The 17,669-nt window shown below is 42.0% G+C and overlaps 3 protein-coding genes across 4 annotated transcripts in view; 1 reads left to right on the forward strand and 2 right to left on the reverse strand.

Annotated features, from left to right (window-relative positions):
• Positions 1-2,706: 2,706 nt before the first annotated feature.
• LOC308082600 (hatching enzyme 1.2-like) lies at positions 2,707-3,498 on the forward strand (the record flags this gene model as incomplete). Its single annotated transcript, XM_080424446.1, has 1 exon — positions 2,707-3,498. One exon carries the CDS (start codon positions 2,707-2,709, stop codon positions 3,496-3,498), a length of 792 nt encoding a protein of 263 aa, XP_080280572.1.
• Positions 3,499-4,324: 826 nt separating this feature from the next.
• Positions 4,325-17,669, reverse strand: part of eprs1 (glutamyl-prolyl-tRNA synthetase 1) — a 50,659-nt gene continuing 37,314 nt past the window's right edge. For both annotated transcript variants that reach the window (XM_080427000.1, XM_080426999.1), the window contains 12 exons: positions 16,516-16,567; positions 16,028-16,237; positions 15,365-15,437; positions 15,182-15,261; positions 14,586-14,687; positions 13,072-13,227; positions 12,068-12,265; positions 11,627-11,800; positions 10,403-10,563; positions 7,855-7,933; positions 6,511-6,575; positions 4,325-5,486 (listed from right to left, as the gene is read on the reverse strand). In XM_080427000.1, the coding sequence (XP_080283126.1) occupies positions 5,336-5,486; positions 6,511-6,575; positions 7,855-7,933; positions 10,403-10,563; positions 11,627-11,800; positions 12,068-12,265; positions 13,072-13,227; positions 14,586-14,687; positions 15,182-15,261; positions 15,365-15,437; positions 16,028-16,237; positions 16,516-16,567 (1,501 nt within the window). In that variant the 3' untranslated portion in view covers positions 4,325-5,335. The remainder of the gene's footprint in view (positions 5,487-6,510; positions 6,576-7,854; positions 7,934-10,402; positions 10,564-11,626; positions 11,801-12,067; positions 12,266-13,071; positions 13,228-14,585; positions 14,688-15,181; positions 15,262-15,364; positions 15,438-16,027; positions 16,238-16,515; positions 16,568-17,669) is intronic.
• Positions 8,719-9,339, reverse strand: LOC308078758 (protein N-terminal glutamine amidohydrolase-like; the record flags this gene model as incomplete). The annotated part of the gene is made up of 1 exon (XM_080420098.1): positions 8,719-9,339. One exon carries the CDS (start codon positions 9,337-9,339, stop codon positions 8,719-8,721), a length of 621 nt encoding a protein of 206 aa, XP_080276224.1.

Below are 17,669 nucleotides of genomic sequence, written 5' to 3' on the forward strand. Positions count from 1 at the left end.
GAAAACTTTCCTAACAGCCTCATGGTGGCGCTATAATAGGCCGATTCACGTTTTTCCCTATAACTGCACCGATCTGCGTGAAACTTTGCACGCACACTCCCCAGAGGCCAAGGAAAAACATCTGCCCTGCCTTTTTCACATCTGCTTTTTATAGCGCCACCATGAGGCCGACTTTTGCAAAACACATTTTTGGATATTACTCCTACAGATTTTCTCCAAAAAACATGCAAATCGGTACACAGTATCTCTATAGTCATGTGATCAACACGGATCTGTCTGATTTAGCAGATTCCATCCTGATTGGCTAAGATTGGCTCCCAAAATGTGCAGGATTGCTTCATTTTTAACACAATGCCTCAAATCGTGAACGAAGCATGCGATTTCCGTGAAATTTTCCACGTATATTCCCACTTGCCCCAGGAAGAAATGCCACCCTTTTCACATTGGCCTGTTATAGCGCCACCACCAGATCTAATTTAGCAAAACACATTTTTGGAACAAAATGCATCAAAGTGTTCGATTGCCGTGAAAGGCCTAAGAATAAATGGCACCCTTTTCACATTGGCCTATTATAGCGCCACCAGGAGGCACAATAACGTACCTGACCTGGCGGAGACTTGTGCTCCGAGGAGCACTTTTTCTAGTTGGGATTCTGAATTCCCGGGTTTGATTCCTGAGCCTGGCGGGGGATTTGCTGCGTGGCATCTCCTGGCTCTGACTCTTTCTCCATTTTCTTGGATCCCTCTACTATTGAATAAAGGCAGAAAAGATTTAAAAATATATATATAAAAAAATAAAGTCTGAACAGGGATGTTGCGCTGAAGTTCAAGTGTGGACACAAGTTATGATCTGACACATCTGATCACAGAAGTTGCAGTTGAAATGTAACCACAGCCTAAGACTTGAAGTGTTTTTTATCATCACTGGGTTACACTCAGTACCAGTATACAGCAGTTTATATACTTTTTTTTTGGGTGGACCACAACAGTGGTGCCAGCCTTAAAGGGGTAGTTCACCCCCAAAATAACTTTTTTTCTATTGATTACTCACCCCATGGAGCCTTGAATTCATGGATATTTTTTTGTTTTTGTCGCATTCCTTCCTTTATTATTTGATTATAATACATTTAGCCCCATTGATTCCGGTAGGAGACACAAATGCATTTGTGTCTCCTACCGGAATCAATGGGGACAAATTTATTATAATCAAATTATTGGCTTAGGAATGTGACAAAAACAAAAAAATATCTATGAATTCAAGGCTCCATGGGGTGAGTAATCAATAGAAAAAAAGTTATTTTGGGGGTGAACTACCCCTTTAAACGTAGATGTCTTTGAGTCACTGAATTTACACAAGTGGTGAGGCGGTTGGCTTAACAATGAACGCCTCCCTCCAGGCTCTGAAATTCCTCGCTTTCACTGAGATTTAGAGAACCCCAGAAAACACTCACTGCTACCCTCTCTGAACCCTACAACTAAAGCACTTTAGTCGTAATACAGGTTTACTTATCACACAAATTCCATGTGGAATTTCGGATTTTCTCATCTTAATTTTCTCAAACTAAGTCATAGGCCTACTCCTGAAGATCCTCTGTTTTGTGGTTCGGTGATACTGGTGGTCAAATCAAGTGTGTTTTAATAATACAAGTCCCAGAGTTCCATTCCCGTTAGCAAACGTTATGTTTGGACTAAAGCACTGTGTGGCTTAGACACACACACACACAAAATATGTAGATAGAGACACCTCTATATCCAAAGTTGAATGTCCCTAAACATTTAAGAACAGGATTCTACAATATCCAACTCAAATATTCATAACCATGAGACACTGCAGTGCAAGAAAAAGGCAGACTGTGACCTTGATGGTAACCCTTTTAGTTTTTGTTTTGTGGAAGGTGTTTTATATTTACAGATGAACTATTTACATACACATTTACACATTGTCAATCTGTTCACACAAAAACTTATGAGACAACTCTATCTCCATAAAGTTAACTACAGTGCTACAGGAACATTGCAAACTACTTCTCTAGCTGGGTCTCTCAGTGGACACTCTCTTCACTCAAAGCAAATATGCCCTACATAGTAAAATCTTCAGTATTACTGTATCCATTTGTACCACTGAGCATGTATGGTTCCATTTGGTTACCTTGTAACTCGTGAGCTTGCATCTGTTCACTGAATATTCGCCCCCAGAATAACAACTTTAGGGTTCACTTTAATGTGGTTAGTATAAGTAATTATATCATAATTACTGCTGACTATTTGTACAGTAGATAACATGGGGTAGATATTTATTATATAGTCTGTTTGGATTGTGATCAAGTGAAACCTCTTCTTATGGTTACCATGTTGAAATCCAAAAGTAGTTTCACAATAATTAGAGTTAGCTGATCATCTGAAATGTACATGTAAACCTGATTGTGTTCATGTTTCCCGCCCGCTTAATCAATGCTAGTTCTCCCTTTAATTCCCTTTAATACAGACAACTGTTGAAACAGCAGGTTGGTCTGAGGAATCCTCCCTTCACAGTTTGTTTAGGCTTCAGGGGTCTGGACACAACCCTTAATCCTCCAGCAGACACACCTATGCAGGTCAGTATAAAGGCTAAGGACTCTGTAGACTCAAGTCACCAAGCTCCAAGCACCCTCTCCAAAGCATCTCCAGCACCATCAGAGACTAAGGAGCCCCCAGACAGAGCGTGAAGATGAAGCTCCTTTTCAGCCTCCTGCTACTGCTGGGTCTCTCCTGGGCCCATCCCATCCTGGAAGAAGGAAGTGGATCAGAAGTCCAGACAGACGACCACCAGGCGGTCGACATCAGCACCATGATTCTGTCCTCCAACAACGGCTCCAGAGAGATGCTGCTGGAGGGAGACCTGCTCGTTCCCAGAACCAGAAACGCCATGTACTGTTTTTATTCCAACTGCCTGTGGAAGAAAGACGCCGGTGGCTTCGTGACGATCCCCTACACGATGAGCAGTGAATTCACACCATGGGAGGTATACCGGATCCAATACGCCATGTGGTCCTTCCACGTCAGCACCTGCATCCGCTTTGAGCAGCGTCAGAACGAGCGCGACTACATCAGCATTGAGAACAAAGATGGCTGCTACTCTTCTCTGGGCAGAGTCGGAGGCAAGCAAGTGCTCTCTCTCAAGCGTAATGGCTGCGTGTACCACGGCATCATCCAGCACGAGATCAACCATGCCCTGGGTTTCCAGCACGAGCAGACCAGAAGCGACCGTGACCAGTACGTCCGCATCAACTGGGACAACATCAACCCCAACAATGCGTACAACTTCTACAGGCAGTACACCAACAACCTGGGCACCCCCTATGACTATTCCTCCATCATGCACTATGGTAGAACGGCCTTCTCTATCCAGTACGGCAAAGACAGCATCACCCCCATCCCAGACTCCACCGTGCAGATCGGCCAGAGACAGGGCATGTCCTATCTCGATATTGTGAGGATTAATAGACTGTACAACTGCTGAAAGCTCCTGATCTGTGGCTCAGTTTCTGATGCACAGAATTTAGGTTTGAAAATGTTTTCTCCAGCAGCTTGTTGATTTTACTGCTCACATTTTCTGATACATAAAACCAAGTGCTATCATTATGTATTATGACTGCACGCTAACACTGAGGATAGTGACATAATGACGGTGAATTAGGGTGATTACATTGAAACCAGGAAACCAACAAGAAGCAATGTGAATTGACATCCTATCTATCTGATAGCCTTCTGCTTTGATGTGGTCATTATGATAAATACAGTGAGACAACAATGAACAAGTTCCTGTAGTTGCATGTAATGATCATCTGGTTATTAATAAAGTCTTTACAAAGTGAAAATGGGTCTTTGATTTGTTTCCTGCTTTTGTTTTCATTAATTACAACTGGGAGACTCAAATATAGCACTGTATGTAAAATACTTTAGTAGATAATATAGTGGATTAAAAAAAAAAGCAATGCGAATAAAATGCAGATCTGCATTTCATTGTTTATTTGTGCTTTGAGATTGACTACTTAGCCCACTCTCAACCTAAGGCAAGAATGAATTACTACAAAATGGACATTTTTATTTTGGCCTTTGTAAAATGTGAAGTAATCATAGACACAAACTTTCTGTAGAGCTCTGTGCTCTACTGGTTACTTTCTATGTGCATTGGATCTTTACCGTTTTAAAATGTATACCAAAGAGGAATGTACTGTACTTACACACACACACACACACACACACACACACACACACACACACTCTCTCTCTATCCATCTATCTATCCATCCATCCTTCTGAAAGCAGTACTGGACAACACTCCATGGGAATTCCGAATGCTTTATTATTATACATTGTAGTTATAATAACTAGGAGAAAACAGAAGAATAGTTCTTTTTTTTTATCATATGCATGTTAAGTGATAGTATTCCATCAGTAATGTCGGGTTGGTCCAGGGGAATTTTGTTGTCAACCATTGAACAACTAACACTACCTGTACAGCAGGGCTGTAAAAGAGGGCTGTCACAGCCTTGACAGTGTAAGCTTAATGCCATGCCTGAGTCAAGCCTGCAGAGGTCCTGAGATAGTCTGAGTGCAGGGTGAGACATAACCAAGGGAACACAAAGAGGAGGAAATGGACAGAAAGACAAAGAAATGTCAAAAGCGCTGTTCTCCAGCAAGACCTACATCACTGTAACATGAGTTAACCGTTCATTTAAGTGGAAAAATGAACCGAAAGTGTACAAATTAACACCGGATTTTACAGAGCACCCACGTTTTCACATTTTCCAAACAAAGTACTACACTTGGACAGCTGGACTCTCAGGGGTTCCAAGATTTGAGATGAAAAAACACAATACCACACCCGTCTTCTGACATGGTTGAACAGAAAATACCAACCAGTAATTCTACACTCCGTTCCAGGGGACCCCAGAGTACTGCTGGTTTATTTGGTCCAACTACTGGTCTTGTTTTGTAAAGCACTTTGTAACCTTTTTTTTTGAATAGTGCTATATAAATAACGTTGATCATTTATTATCATTATTAACCAGGGACTAATCTAGACTGGGATAGGTCATCACGTGACAAATTTATATTAAAATAGAAAACCACAGTACTCTGGTCCCTCAGGACCAAAGCTTAGAACAACAGACATAAACCTAGACTTGCTCCTCCATTGTGCCATCTCAACTGTTGGGAAAATAAAAATAGAGTGTAGAAAATACAGGAATTCCACAATAACCTCAACAGCCTAAATACACAAGATAAGAAATTAAAAGGAAGAAAAGAAAGCCCTTTTAAACTACACTGTCCACCATCATCATCGTGTTTGTTTAGTAGCTGCGTCCAAACAGGGTGTAGTACTGAGCGGCTTCCTTGCCGCTCACACACATCTGTCCAGGCTGCAGGGTCTTCAGGGGACTGAAGGGGATACACAGACTCTTGGCTCCCATGGAGGGGGCCCCGGGCTCCAGGTCCTGGTCCCTGGAGAACACAAAAAGAGAGAGAGAGAGCCACAGTTAGTTTTATTCGCCAGGTAAATTTACATTTACTTAGCTAGTTGCTCTCTAGCTGCTCACAATTACAAAGTAGGAAAGAAATAGAAATAAAAACTAATGAGTGTATAAGAAAATAAGCTATTGAGATTGAAGCCAATGCGGAAGTAATGAAAGCGCAGCAGTTCTGATTACTGGCCCAGCAGGTGACACCAATACCGGCTGCAATTCCATCTAAGTCAATGGAACTTGACTCGAATTTACACTTGGTTTTATTTAGTAAACCGTTTCATAAAGACTTACATTTTTACCAGGTTGCTTGCAGCCAACACTTTCTCGACACTTTCTAAACACATCATTGGCTGTCCTTCAATACTTTAAGCCAATGGGGAGACTTCCCCATACTCTGAACGACGGGCTCCTCCCATGCTATGGGATCATAGCCCAGAACAAAAAAGAAAGTGTGGTCGTCGCCACCAAACAAACTATATAAAAAAAAGAAATGTCGTCGCCACCAAACAAACTATTGATTTGACTCCTCATACACACACACACAGCGCCGCCTCCAACAGCGATTTGTTACTCCGCGAGCGAAAGGGTACAGGACCACGGGCCCATTTGGTTCCATGCGGGGATGCTGGAGAGAGCAACCTGGTATTAATATGACAGCGTCATCATTTCTTGTTTTAATCACTAATTTCAAGTCCTCACACAGCATGAATTATGCATTTGTAGATTATAGTCCAATTTAAAATGGATGATAAAGAAGGATATTCTTTTGGGCGTGGCTATGTTGTGATTGACAAGACCAAAGTTCTATGGAGCGAAGACCCACCCCTCGCTCTCCTTCCCACCCTTTCTGGTTGCACTAAGCAGAAAATTTTCGCTGAACTACAGCAGGCTTCAAAACGGGTCCCATAGTCCATATTTTTTCTATGGTATCAAGGGAATGATATGATGTACAGGACAGGAACATATAAAATGTGATATTAAAATGATTGTGTGGAACTTACTTGGCTGTGGTTTTCTTAATCCAGTCCTCGCACTCGATGCCTCCGCAGAACGGAATCTGGACAATCTGTTAACACGACAAATACATATTTGTGTTGATGAGAAATGATATTTGTCATAAACAAGACTAAAGGGCCATTAACACCAAGCACGAACTACAACTAACTGGTGAGCCCAGAGTGCCAATGACGTCGCCGACGTCATAATATTTGTTTTTCTTTTAATTAATTTAATCTAATATATATATATATATTATATCACTTCTTGTTTAACGTCTTACTGAAAAAGGCTGTATCTCGGCTCCTAAGCACATTTTTTTTTACAATGTATTTTTGGCCTTGGCACAGGGGTGATAAAGCCAGTAATAAGTTTGGCACTGAATGAGTTAAGTGGGTGGCAGAGTTCACACCACTATGATAACAAATTCAATGGTGAAAGATATTTAATAGTTAGTTATAGTGCTTGGTGTGAATAGCCCTTAACCCATTGATACCTGGAACGCTTCTGTGTCACTTTAGATGCCTTTGGCTATTCAAAAATAGCAGATATACAAGCTCATAGCGCGGCACCGAGTGCCGCGCTACGAGCTTGTATATCTGCTATTTTTGAAAAATCGAGGGAAAAAAATTTGGGTTTTTCTTTCAAAAAATTGTTAGGATTTAGGAGACATTTCTAGAATCTTCTCAGGTCTTAATGGGTTAAGGACGGCTTCACCCACTTTCAACCTATCTTCATCCTCACTAATGCTCCAGATAAAGTTGTGTAATTTTTTTCTTCAATATTAATTTTTTTTCTTTTGATTTTTATTAACGCGAGAACAATGGCTTCCATTATAGCATGCTAACTTTACAGGAATAGAAAGCCTGTAGTTTCCATTAGCTTGGATTCCCCATCGATGATGTCACTGGTAGACAGGTTTCTGAACTGTCCACAGCCCTCCTCAGGGACCTAGACTGAGTAGACATAAATGGTGGCATATTGTAATGAGCATTAGTGAGGACCAATTATATGAAGACAGGTTGAAAGTCCTTTAAGAGTTGAAAAGCACTGCTTTTGAACCAACATTGCCACCTCAACACATTACACTGAGACATGTTGTGGGTCTGCTATTTTTGGTGTGTGACACAGCGTGCAACCAAGTACAAATCAGTCATTAGAGCCCCTTGTGGAGCTAAAAATGTAAAAAAAATAAACGATTTAGTACATCATACACAATGTCATAAAAATAAACCATCCACTGACACTGGTCCCATCCTCACTATTCAGAGATATAGTCACCCTCTAGTCAGAACTCCAACCCTGAGGCAGAGGGTTGGAGTTCTGATAAAGTGTTGTGTTTGACTCACCTTGCCCTGGTCCAGTTCTCTCACAAACTCCTCCATCGAGTCTGTAGCCACCATGTGTTTATTCAGGTCATCAGAAGCCCTGAAACACACACACATACAGTACAGCTTAACAACCTAAACCAGGGGTTCTTTCTGGATCAGGGCCCACTTGAAAATCTCAAAAGCGTTCGCGGCCCACCCATCTGACCGCCTAACAAGGCAGTCTCAGCGATACACAGGCCGTGTTTGAAGTGGAGACTGTGAGCTTGTCACAGAGCATGATATCAGTGACACCAGCAAGGTTTATATAACTGTCTGCGCACCAGACAATTATACACCATAAAGTAACATGCCCATACTGTAACATGCCCATACTGTATATGGACATGTTACATTGGTACCGCCCACCCACAAGGCAACTTTAACACATTGAGTGCCATAACCGGGAATCTCCGTGAGGAGATTTCTTTATTTCTTAATTTATTTTTCAACACGGGGCGCTCTAACGCAACTTTGGAATGATTCACAGAGCTTGAAAAAAGGAGAGGACGGATGTGGCTCCGTGCCAAAAAAACCTACCTCCCGTCCGCTCCCATTATAACTCCTTGAGAAAAAGCTTCATATCTCCATTTCTTTTTACCGTGGTGGAAACGAGCCGTTTTCGATGGGCGATCACTCTGCAAAGGCGGATTGCGTTAGAAATATTATTGTTCCAGGCGATAGTCGGGACCCTCCACCATCGTGCACGCACCCTTTATTTACATCCGCGTCCTTGTCATGGCGTCTACAGCCCTAAACAGCGCAGCGTAAACGGTAAGAACGCTGGCACTAGATGTACCCCGTTTTAAAAAACCTCTGGCACTAAATGTGTTAATATATAGGACATTAAACTAGATTGTGTTTGAGTGTGTATGTTGTGTGTGTATACTCCTGTATGAAGTGCGACAGGGAGAATATTTGACCCCATCCTACGCTCGACTCCATGCTGATGAAGTCATCAAGATTCATCCTACAGTTTGGCGTGTGTATACAGGGGTAGGGAGGGGGAGGGGAGCACCACGCCCCCTCGTCGTCCTTTATGTGGGAGCGGTCGGACGCAAATGTCAACAGGAAGCTGTCTGCGGGGACGACTCGCAACTTCCTGTGGAAGCTCGGTTTGAGGTCGCAGTCGGAGCGGAAGGCCAGTCTTGCGTACAGCGTCAACGGGCAGGGGAACGGCAGCTCCGAGTCCAGGTCGTAGATCCAGCTCTGCCCCTTACTGGCGTGGAGGAGAATCACGTGGTAGTCCCAAATCGCCGGCTCATCCCCGCGGCCCGACTTCTGTTTCCACAGAGGGATCATTCTGTCGTCATTGGAGATGAAAACAGCAAAGACCTCTCCCAACGTATCGGGCTTCTTCTCCGCCTTGACGAACTCACAAAGCTTCCACACGTTCTCTTCACAGTAACAACTTGTGTAAACGCAGTCCTCCCTGGACGGAGTGATGTTCATGTAGTTGTTATTCATCGTCAACCTTTGATATTTTTGATCGGTTTTCCAGTTATGTTGTTCCCAGACACAAGCATAGAAAATACTCTACCATGCATCGTTGCAGGCAGGATAATGAGGCTGTATGTCACGCTCAAACACGCTCAAACACCTCAAGTGATGATAAAATAAAGAATAAAAGTATGAATTTGTTTAACTGTTAAATCAAGATGTCATGTGTGGCCAGCCGTGACGTCAGTCGTCTATGTCATAGATGTCTATGACACAAGACTCCAAATCTGGGCAAAGTTTCAGGTCGAACAGAGCCCCATTGACTTTCCTTATGAAATTAGAAATTCAATATTTACAACAAAAGCATGAAACAATGTGAAGAAAATGGCACTGATTGGTGAGAATAGCCCCAGACACACAGAGACAGCTAGACTCCTATGGAATCATGCCAGTAAAAGTGGAATGTCTCTTTCTCCAACTTATGATGTAGGACAAGGTTAACTCTGGATTCCACCAGGGGTGGTGCCTTTGTTACGTTCCGGCTGTGACGTGACCGCCAGATGTGATCGCAGTGACTAAATATAATTTATATAGCCAATGCTTGTGATTCCACTAGACACGTTTCAGAAGCCTGCTCCACTAAATACTGTACTGTATATGCGCCCATCCGTTTTTTTACACATCAAATAAATATACAACACACACCTACTGTTACAGTTTTTACATGTAGGTGTCATTTTCCTACTGCACTTTTTTTATTGCGTGGGTGAAATACTCCCTCTGCCTCTCGCTATCGAGCTCTGGTTTGACATCATGATGTCAGGCATGTCCAACAGCACAGCTCCACAGACAACTTCAACTTTATACAGAAGACGATCAGCTTGTTGAGGTTCGGTACCCAGCATTGCCCGGGTTATTGAGCATTGCTCATCCTCTCTCACTCTCGATGATTGAGCTCTGGTCACAAACCAAAACACCCAACATTGCTCTCTCTACTCACTACTCTACTTTTTATCCAAAATGTGGTTGTGTTTGCATGTAGGTTTGTGCAGCGTGTCTTGGTGGTGTTTATACATGGTTTGTAGCTTACCTCTTATACAGGTTGTTCTGGATCTCCTCCAGTATGTGTGGGAGTCTTTTCTCCACTTCAGCCTCTGCCAAAGTGACGCGGTCTTTAGTGTCTCTCCTCACAGCCACACACTGATTCTGCTTCAGGTCTTTAGGACCCACCTCCAGACGGATTGGCACTCCCTGAGGACAGGGGGATAAATCACGATCAAAAACAATCTACGATATTCTTTTTTTCTGATCTACAAACAGAAAAGTTGATGAAGGCCTCACTAGTTACACAGGACAGGCAGGGTGATGTGAATGTATCAAATCTATGGACCAAATGTTGATATGTGGCACGGCGATACAGCGTTAGTAATTTTCATTTAGAATAAGGTTGATTTTTCTGAGCAACCTGTATGAATGAGGCATCAACTATGAATAGAGGTTCACAGAGTTTTTTTTATAGTACAGTATTTCACATTTTGGTTTATTTGTCATGCCCATTATGTGATACATTGTCCAATCCTAACCAACAGATTAAAGAACAAGTAATTCAGAACATTGGTAGACTAATATAGCTGATTTAGAGCCACAAATGCATCTCCAATAGTTTGAAAACAATTATATAAATCAGGGGTCTTCAACGTTTTTAGGCCAAGGACCCCCTAGCTGAGAGAGATGAAGCAGGGACCTCCTACTCTATATTGTATAAAATTGTGTTTCAGATAAACTGTTGCTGCTCTTTTTTCTCTCTACACCTATAACTCTTTGCCAAAAATAGCCGATCTACAAGCTCACAACGCCTCGCGCTGCGAGGTGTTGTGAGCTTGTAGATCTGCTATTTTTGGCTAAAGTTCTCCTCAGATATGTAAAAAAATAATAATCATATCACAGAAATATTTGGCGGACCCCCTGTAGTAACTTTGAGGACCCCCTAGGGGTCCCGGACCCCCTGTTGAAGATCCCTGATATAAATAATATAATCTTCTAAATGTTTGCTGTGGCTGATCACTCGTGTGCACTTTTACGCACACATGCACTTACACTTTCTCTATGTTCTTTCCATGAAATATTGTTCAATATATCTCCGTAATCTTTTTGGGTGAGATTTTAATCTGTTGTATTATTTTGATGTAATATTGTGATCTATATTTGCTTATTATTTATGTAGAGGCCATGAATCAGTCCATCTCCCTACACCACTTTATTACTCCTTTTCCTTTGTCCGTTGTTTCCATTGCTTGTTTTTTTTCCCCCTTACCTTGAGTTCCCAGTGGTTGAACTTCCATCCAGGGGAGTAGTTGTCTCGGAGGTCAGCCTTCACCCTGATGTCAGCCCTCTGCAGCCTGCTGAGGTACTGGGAACACTTGGCCAGAATGGCGTCTTTCTCTGCCTCTGGCAGGCTAGCTGTTATACCACAGGGGATGATGATCACCTGAGAGACAGAGACACAGACCTTAGTGCATTTCATTCAACTGTACGTGTGTTGAAGAATTTCTAACTGCACTGTGTATGCATGCGTGTATGAAGTTGCGACCTACTTACTTACAGTGTACGAGTGTGTCTCTGTAGTGTGTGTGTGTTCATGTACAAGATTGTGTGTGTGTGTGTGTGTGTGTGTGTGTGTGTGTGTGTGTGTGTGTGTGTGTGTGTGTGTGTGTGTGTGTGTGTGTGTGTGTGTGTGTGTGTGTACTGTACGTACCTGTAGGCAGGCGACGCGGGGCGGCAGCACCAGGCCCATGTTGTCTCCATGGACCATGGTCAGAACACCGATGGTCCTGGTCGTGAGGCCCCATGAGTTCTGATACGCAAACTGCTTTTCACCAGGTTTCTTGGGGTCCTCAAATACAATCTCAAACATCTTGGCGAAGTTCTGACCCAGGTGGTGAGACGTGGCTCCCTGAGAGAGGAGGAGAGAGATATATCTGCATTATTTTCATCACACAGAAGGAAGCACGGCAGTATTAATGGACAGGAGGTGGACATGCGGCAGAAGGAATTAGTTAAATCAAACTGTTCATGATGAGGTCTGTGGATTATCATGAGGAAGAGCCATTCTTTGCATAATTTGCAGCTGCTGAGATTTTCAAATTTGCACATTATTTTACACTTTGGCTATTCAAAAATAGCAGATATACAAGCTCATAGCGCGGCACCGAGTGCCGCGCTACGAGCTTGTAGATCTGCTATTTTTGAAAAACTTTGAATCTTTGAATATATATATAAATATATATACTGTATGTTAAAGCAAACATTAACTCAAATCTTTGCTTCTGGGGGTCCCTGGAACAAAATATTTTGAGATGGGGGTCCGCGGCCAAATTCATATCATTTTGGGGGTCCTTGACATGAAAAAGATTGAGCACCACTGATATAGAAACATACGTTTTTCAGAAAACCGTTTAGGATTTAGAAGACATTTTGCAGAATCGAAACCTCAGGCCTCTAATGGCATTTGGACCTTTCAACGGCAGAGATCTCTAAACCTCAGTACACCAAAACTATCTGAATGGATAGAATGCACTCCATGTAAAAGGAGAAATATGTTGTCTTATATTTTGTTAGCTGCCCCTTTAATGTACTTCACAAGAAACCAACAAAATATACAGAATGTAGTACAATCTCGAGAAGAAAACGAAGACACCAACAAATTGAAAGGGTGACTTCTATGAATGTATGCATGTGTATTATTTGGGGATGAAATACCTGGATAGCTCTGCCACTAGCAGAGATGAAGGCTTCTACTGTGGTGGTGTAATCCCCTCCAGCAAACTTCTCCTTCTCCGTCTTCCTGCCTTTTACCACTGGGATGGCCATCAGCTCCTCATACACCCTGGCATACAGGTCCAGGATCAGCAACACCTAGAAACACAGACATGCATGCACAGTGTCATCAGTTAATGCAGGCATCTACATGGGCAGCAACCAGTAAGAATTTAGAGGTCCTATTCTATTCTAGTTGGTTGATAAAATATTCACAGTGTATGTATATGGACCAGGCACTGTGGCCAATAGACGAAGGAAAGTGTGCTTCTACAAAACATTGTACAAATTAGAATTTAGGCTGGAAGACGCCACTTATCACAAATGAGTTACAATCATTGTGCATGGTTGGAGTAAGTGCCATAAACGTACAGTAAGTGGCCATACTATCAAGATTGCTATGACATATTTTCTGTAAATTTGACAATAAATTATGAGATAAAGTATACAATAGGGCTTTCACGACTAGAGATTTTTACTGGTCGACTAATTTGACCCAGTGTTTTTTTTTTTTTTTGCCATTGTTTTAACACATCCACTGCCAAGGGCTAATCTCATAATGTACTCACCAGTGCCAAGGTGTTTTTGTTGTTTTTTTGTTTTTTTCATGTCGCCATAGATCTTGTTAAAATCCTTAAGATTGAGCGCTACACGGTCTGTTTACATCCGCGAGATCTCCCTGTATCTCCCAGTGAAAACCACGTGTCAAACGGGGCATCCATGTTTGAGTTAGAGCGGATTACGTTAAACAGTGAAATGCGAGGAGAAAAAACTACAGGAAGAGAATTGAGTTTCAGTTTCGTCTGTAGAATGGGAGCGGGCGTGCTCGTCAAAACCGGATCCCAAATAATTCTATTTCCTGTCATCAAACCGGAAACGGAAGTGGATCAAAAAAATTCCGAAAGTGCACCCGGACCGCGCATGCGCGAAAAGACCGCAGCCCGTAGGGCTACGGTCTCGGCGCTTAACAGTTGGATTTAACGGCCCGTAGGACTACGGTCTTGGCAGTTAATGTGTTAATGCCATTACTATTATTATTATCCTCCTGCCTTTATTTTTATGCTGTTTTAAGGGAAGCGCTTCTGGCACAGCAGCACAGCAGCGTCTCCAAGGATCCTCAAAAGGGGGTTATTGCCCTATTATTGGGCATACTTTTGACCCCCTTTTGATAAAAAATAAGGCAGGAGGATAATAATAATAGTAATGGCATTAAAACAATGCAAAAAAAATAAGCAATCTAATATTCGACTAGTACCAACAAGGTCGACTAGTGGTTATACTAGTCGACTAGTTGGTGAAAGCCCTCGTATACAATAAAGAAAATCAAAATCAAGTGAAGACATTTATTAACCACTTATGTCCTAAGGTGTTGCACAGGAAAAATTGCCTATTTTTTTGCTAGATAAGATAAACGTACAGTATGCGAAATGAAAAAGAAGTAGTAATGATTTTCAAACCTCCTCTTCTGCTTCTGCCTTGGTGGCGAAGGCCGTGTGTCCCTCTTGCCACAAGAACTCTCTGGTCCTCAGGAACGGCTGAGGATGTTTAAACTCCCACCTCTGAGGAGAGGAGAGGAGAGGAGAGAGGAGACAAGTGTTCCAATGTGCACTGATTATTATTTTTTTGAACCCATTAAGACCTGGAACTGTGTCATTTTTAGATTTGAGCTAAAAAGCATTATTTTACACTTTGGGCTATTCAAAAATAGCAGATATACAAGCACATAGCGCGGCACCGAGTGCCGCGCTACGAGCTTGTAGATCTGCTATTTTTGAAAATTTGTGAAAATGTGTGCAAATGTTTGAATATATATATTTTTAAAGCAAACATTTTAAACTCAAATCTTTGCTTCTTGGGGGTCCCTGGAACAAAATATTTTGATGGGGGTCCGCGGCCAAATACATATAATTTTGGGGGTCCTTGACATGAAAAAGATTGAACACTGATATAGAAACATATGTTTTTTCAGAATACTGTTGAGATTTAGGAGACATGTAGAATCGACTTCAGGTCTCAAACCACCAGACATGAATGAGTGTGAACAGACACTGACCACAACGTTACACCACTGGTTCAGTTTGATGGGCAGGTCTCTGTGGGACTGGACCCATTTGGCGTAGGCTGGGTACATCGCTGAAACAAAAGGAGGAAACATTTATCATTTTGTTATTTCACACTGAGCAGACTCCATGTATGCGTTTTATGTAGTATATACGACTATGTTTGTGAGACTGACCTGTTTCACTGGTAGGTCTGACAGCAATGGGTTCTGCCAGCTCTGTCTTCCCTGAGCGAGTCACCCACGCCACCTGAGGAGGAGAGTTAAGATATTCAGAAATTCAGTAGATAAAACTAAATAAAATAAGGTAAAACTATATAGGTGAAATAGCTTTTAATACAAAACAGATCATATTGTCCAATCATATCCAATCATATTGTCCAAATGCTAGTAAACATATTGTCCAATCAGATCCAATCATATTGTCCAAATGCTAGTAAACATATTGTCCAATCAGATCCAATCATATTGTCCAAATGCTAGTAAACAAGCCCATAAGAAAGGTCACCCAATATATTGCTTATTGTACAGGTTGTTGTCGGGGTATCTGCAAAGTCAATTTGCATTTTGCACATGCCTGGAATTTGTCCTCTAAATGTACCCACTCTAACTATTGTGCAGTGCACCATTTATAATAGACCCCTAGAACCGAAGTGTCCCTATTCTGAGGTGAACATACAGTAAAAAATTGATCTATTGAGTCTGTGAGTGTTTAGATATCCCATTTTCAGCGAAGAGATTTTGTGTAGAGGGAAAATAGGAACAGACTTAGAAAAGAGCCCTGGGGGACTAAGTATATAATATCTCAAGATTATGTCGTTTCAACCCAGCCTTGCTTACCTCTGGGGCAAAGTCTGCGATGTGGGACGCTTCCTTCTCCAGGGCAGCCTGGGACACAAACATGGGGAAGTAGCAGTTCTCCACTCCCAGCTTCTTAATCTCCTTGTCAAAGAAGTCTTTGATGCTCTCCCAGATGGCAAAGGACCACGGGCGAAGGACGTAGCAGCCACTGACGTCATAATACTCGATCATCTCTGCCTTGGTTATCACCTGGACAGACAACACAGAGAGAGGGGAAAGGATGGAGGCAGGAAATGGTGAGAAACACGAGGGATAGATGCAGGCAAACGCCATGGTTAGAAAGCAGTCTTTTTCAGTAATATAAACAGCGTTCCTGGTCAACAGTACACACATATATTTTTATATTAGTAATGGTGCGTAAGTAATATAAATAAAAATTGACAAATGAAGAGAAATTATGAGGAAAAATAGAGCAGGGAGCTTGACGTGTATTTATATTATTCGAATCATTATCATTTATGACTCACCTGGGAATACCATTCTGCCAGGTTCTCCTCTTTCTTGAATTCCATTCCCAACCTGCAGAGAGTGGGAAAGCTACTCGTGATATCGTTTTCAAAATGTGCCATCTAGTTTTAGTGCCATTCATAGCGTTTCACTCAAGACCAACATGCAACCAACTATCTGTACACTCTAAACATGCTGTTTGACTTCAACACTACCACAAAGAGTGCAGTTCTCACAGGCCACTTCTCAATCTTAATGACTAAGCACAGTATACATGCACAGTGTCAGGAATACAGAATCCAATAGGTCTTATTCACAATATACATTATTTTTATGCTTCAATATCCCATAAAAGATCTGGATATTCCAGGTACCAGGCTTTTATGGCATTTAGATGCACCGGTAACTAGAATACTTGATTTGATGCAAATTACAAGTAAACGTAGCTAATAATAATGTTTACATATGAGCTAGCTAGTACAAACAGTGTTTGTTAGCTTGTCAAATTAGTGGCTCTAGGTGACAACACATGCTTCACAGGAAGAAAAGAGGGGGATGGACACAGAGTATACTGCCAAATTATGTGTCAATTGAACTCACTAACACTATGCACTACAAATATTGCTTCACACACAGGCATTATTGCTCGTTTCTAAAGGGACCTCCATCACAGCTGTTCCCTAAACCAGCCGAGCCATGCATCACAAAAAATATATTTATTAATTTTATTATGTGACCCTGGCTGCTCTCAAGTTGATCTCCCTGCTATATGGCCCAATATTGCAAGTTGAAAACAGATCAGTAGCCTACTTAACGCGTTGTAAGGACTCGGTCATTCACACCTTCACCACACCACGTCTTTTGACTAGCAGGCTTGTATTCAGAATCAACAAAGTCATTAACACAGCTGTGAACAACTCCACCCCCGTCTGTCCGTCTCACCTAGGCTCCTCAAATCAAAGCAAACATGCAAAGACGCAATAAACTCACTATGGAATTTTGCTGTAACATACTACCTTTCAATAGGCATGTTGCAGATCAAGGCGAGCATGGGGCAGTCCCGAAAATGGAACGTTTTTGAGACCGCAACGCGCATGAAAAGAACCGCATTCAACGATCATGATTTGAGAGAGAAACAGACAGACAGACAAAAAGAGAATAAGAGAGAGAGAAG

The sequence above is a fragment of the Gymnoscopelus braueri genome (assembly GCF_963280865.1).
Source record: "Gymnoscopelus braueri genome assembly, chromosome: 1".
Taxonomy (NCBI): Eukaryota; Metazoa; Chordata; class Actinopteri; order Myctophiformes; family Myctophidae; genus Gymnoscopelus; species Gymnoscopelus braueri.